General features: G+C 38.2%; 1 protein-coding gene across 1 annotated transcript in view; it reads left to right on the forward strand.

Annotated features, from left to right (window-relative positions):
- HTT (huntingtin) overlaps nucleotides 1-1,570 on the forward strand; it is a 78,550-nt gene extending 76,980 nt beyond the window's left edge. The window contains 2 exon segments of the mRNA XM_010133191.1: nucleotides 56-216; nucleotides 1,199-1,570. Of these exon segments, the coding sequence (XP_010131493.1) occupies nucleotides 56-216; nucleotides 1,199-1,412 (375 nt within the window). The 3' untranslated portion in view covers nucleotides 1,413-1,570.
- Nucleotides 1,571-3,976: the final 2,406 nt, after the last annotated feature.

Below are 3,976 nucleotides of genomic sequence, written 5' to 3' on the forward strand. Positions count from 1 at the left end.
CTCTTTCCCATGTCCATTTACCATGTTTTTATTCCTGTGTAAAATATTTTTGCAGGTATTCCAGACACTACACAGCACTGGGCAGTCCTCAATGGTCCGTGACTGGGTGATGCTGTCTCTCTCTAATTTCACACAAAGGACACCTGTAGCAATGGCAATGTGGAGTCTCTCTTGTTTTTTTGTCAGTGCTTCCACCAGTCAATGGATTTCAGCAATGTATCCTAAAAAGTCTGAATGCGTGCCATTTCTGGGCAAATGTAGTGGTTCTGTAAAGCACAATTCTAGCCTGAAGGAAGGAGTACAAGTTTAACACACAAAGGGCAGATTTACTGCAGTTAGTAGTGGCGTACATCACTTTGTGCTATTTGGTGCTTGAGGTTTGAGGAGAAAAAAGAGAATTTCTAAACAGATTAAGAGAATGAAGTTACTTAAAACTACTGTTTCAAGATCTGTGCCTTGTGACTATGCAAGATGATTGGTAGAAAGCTTCACCAGATAGCTTTGCAGTGACCTTTAAAAACTCTGTTCTATATTCCTTCTGCAAGGCAAGATGTATTAAAAACAAACAAAAACAAAATGAAAAAAAACCCAAAACCCCAAACAAAACTCAAATTAATTTATCCTCTACATACTGTGTTTTGGAAGCGTCTCCCTGGAGGCGCACCACAGTAATAGTGAGCTTTGGCAATGGCATGACATCAGCTAAGTAAGTTGGAAAAGCCAAAACACAAAGGTGGTATCAGTGCTGCGTTTATTTACAAACAAACAAGCAAGTGCACACACACACACACACACACACACCCCCCACCAAACAGACAGAAAAATAACTGTTGCATTTCATGACCAGGCAAAAAAGTGGCCATATGTCATGTTTGAAACTTCCTAATGACTCTTAACCTCGGCAGTGCTCTTTGGCTGTCAGCAGTTGTGACTGTGGTGCTGACTGCACTGTTTGCTCCAGCAGATTAAGAAAACTACTGCTAGATTGAAATGCATTTCTGGAGATAAGAACTTGTGTGAAGTTAGTGAAGAAATAGGATTTCTATAGTAGCAGTTTAATTGGTACGCGGCAGTATTTTGCACTTTAACATCGTTGGTGGACTCAAAAATACGCCATTTTATTGGACAACAGTGTTTAAACTGCTATACTGAAAGATGAGCAACTTCTGTCATTTTATGTCCTTGACTTATATTTCAGTCTTCCACATATTATCAGCAGAATGGGAAAATCGGAGCAAGTGGATGTTAACATCTTCTGTTTGGTGGCCATAGACTTCTACCGACATCAGATAGATGAAGAATTAGATCGGAGGGCATTTCAGTCAGTGTTTGAGGTGGTAGCATCTCCGGGAACCCCATATCATCGCTTACTAACTTGTTTGCAAAATGTTCACAAGGTCACAGCATGTTGAACGTCCTGATGCATAATGGAACTGCATGACTAGTGTTGGAATCTGATATGAGTTATGGGGAATGCAAGATGAAGAAAGCATCTGGGGTCACATTTGTGATAAATATGGACCTGTCAGTTTTACTTCCAGAATGCATGCACAAATGCTCTGCAGCACTGGAAATCACCTGAAAAGTCTAGTGTAGTTCTTGTTGTTGACACCAGGCACCTGTGAGTGGAAAGAAATATGTCAATGTCTTTCAAGTAATTTTTGGGACTAACCTGAGACACGCTTAACTGTAAAGCATGAGCAAGTTCTACATGCAAGGTAACTGCTATTACTCTTCTTCCTGATGTTCAGCTGAAGCCACTGTGGTGCAGCCTGTAAGAAACTGGTAGAAAGACTGTTATTGCAAGCACTGCAGTCACTGGAAAACATCATAGTTTTATGTACCTGTAAATACTGTTGTGTAGTACCAAATAGAAATTGTTTCCTAATGTCTCTCCCAAACAAGGAAAAGAGAAAATGACTTTATTGATTTACACTTGCAGCATGTAATTCCTCTCTCTGGACTTTCTGATACCCTGTGGTGTATGTGTTGGTGACATCAGAGATATAGTGCACATACGTAACCACACGTTTTTCCTTTTTCTTCTCAGGATTTAAAATTTGAGTACAGTATATCAGTAAAAGAAATTTTAACTTAAATATTTCTATATCATGTACAGTATTTAAAATTGTAAGATGTGTGGTGCATGAGCTGTGCTGTAATTTGAGATGAACAGAAGCCACGCTGCTGAATGTCTTGACATCTGCATTGTTCCCATTTTTTTTTTCTTATGCTTGAATTCATGTTCCTTTTGAAAATCCATCTTAATGTACAGTTACATCTTGGTTTGCATCTCACTTTTTCTTAAAGTGCTTTAAAACTGGAATGCATCGAGTAATTTGTATTGCGAGACTGTACTAAGGAGGCATTCTTGAGATCCACTTTACTGTAGCTTCATATGAATTCCTTTATTTTGAGACAATAGTGGTAAGAGAGAGAACTAGTTCACTCCAGATTAGCCTTTTGTATACTGAAGAAACTGCTCTTACTTGCTGCATGGCATTTTAAGAGACAAAATGGTGCAAGCTCCCCAGTAGTCAATAACCATTTGACCTTTCCTGAGACCACGGAGTCATCTGGATTCAAACCACACTCATGTAAACAAATTTATGCTAGCAGTTAAGAATCAGAAGGCTGCTGTGGTCTACTTTGGGACTGGCTAAGGTGTTAGATTACACAACCTCTTCTGTTACTTGTTTTATACATAATGCTTTAGACGCAAACAGAGTACAAGTATCCATGAATTTCAGGACGCCACACAGGGCCAGATTTAGTTTTCACTCACCACCCAGGGAACCCCACTGATTCCTAAGCATTGCATGGGGAAGTCTAGCACAGCATTTGTCTTTAGTTGAATTTGTTATAATTCTTTAGTTACAGAGAAATGATACCTTGGTTCTCGGTCACATCCTATATTTAACCTCTCTTCATTTTCTTATTGAACCTTTTGGTGACACTTGGAAAAAATGAGATAGTGTTGTCAGGAGGAGCATGTACTGTATGTATTTCTGTATATAATGTATATGTTGAAATTATACACATGTGACAACATTTAATGTATACAGATGTGTATATTTGTATTTATTAAACCCATGTATTTAAGATAATTCCAATCTAGACCAAAAATCGTTGCTTCTGCCCATAATTTGGTTAGAAAGGAATTGTCCACTGGTGTCACTTCCTTTTTAGAAACTGACAGAGAGAGCTGACAGTATGGGCAGTAGAAACAACTGTAGATGTTGCTGTATTTAGCTGTCTACAGATCTTATTATCTAGAGCAACTATTTCTGCCCTTAGCTGGGTTACTATTCTTTCTTGGGCCACAGCACTGTGGTGATTTTTAAAGAAACTGAACTGGAGTTCAGAAAAATGTTTAATAAAATAGATACTGTTTGAAAGTTCTTGAGTTATATTGAAAATTATCTTAATCCTAATTCAAGGCAGTGAGATATAATGCCCTGTGTTTTCATTAAGGGTAGTGTAGATCACTCTTCCCTTTTGTAACCACCAATAGTCGTTTTGTACCGTAAACCCACACAACAGTCAGTTTTTGTATGATATATAGTTTAAGTGAAGATATTTTTGTAAGCTATTTTCCAAAATTTAAAGTAGATTTTAATATATTTTTTAAGCATCAGGTTAGTCATATTCTCACCATATAACAGTATGCGTTGTGTTACAAACTGTTGAATTCTTCATCGTTTTAAGCTCCTCATGATTAACACAGAATAGCTGGTTATTTTACCTTGGGGTAACGGGAGCTAGACCCTTTTTGAAACTTTCCAAACTGATTTGGAACTTGCCATAGAATCTTTCCAACCAGCAAAGGAATACATCGAGTTAACCAGTTAGCATGGCTGGTTTAAAAACATCAGATGTGACAGACCCAACCCCCTTTCCTCAAATGCCTGTTACTGGCCTTCAAGCAAGTATTTGTATCATCTGTTTCAAGTCAAGCTTTAGAGCTGGTGCAGTC

This window comes from Buceros rhinoceros, unplaced genomic scaffold (genome assembly GCF_000710305.1).
Source record: "Buceros rhinoceros silvestris isolate BGI_N320 unplaced genomic scaffold, ASM71030v1 scaffold503, whole genome shotgun sequence".
NCBI lineage: Eukaryota > Metazoa > Chordata > Aves > Bucerotiformes > Bucerotidae > Buceros > Buceros rhinoceros.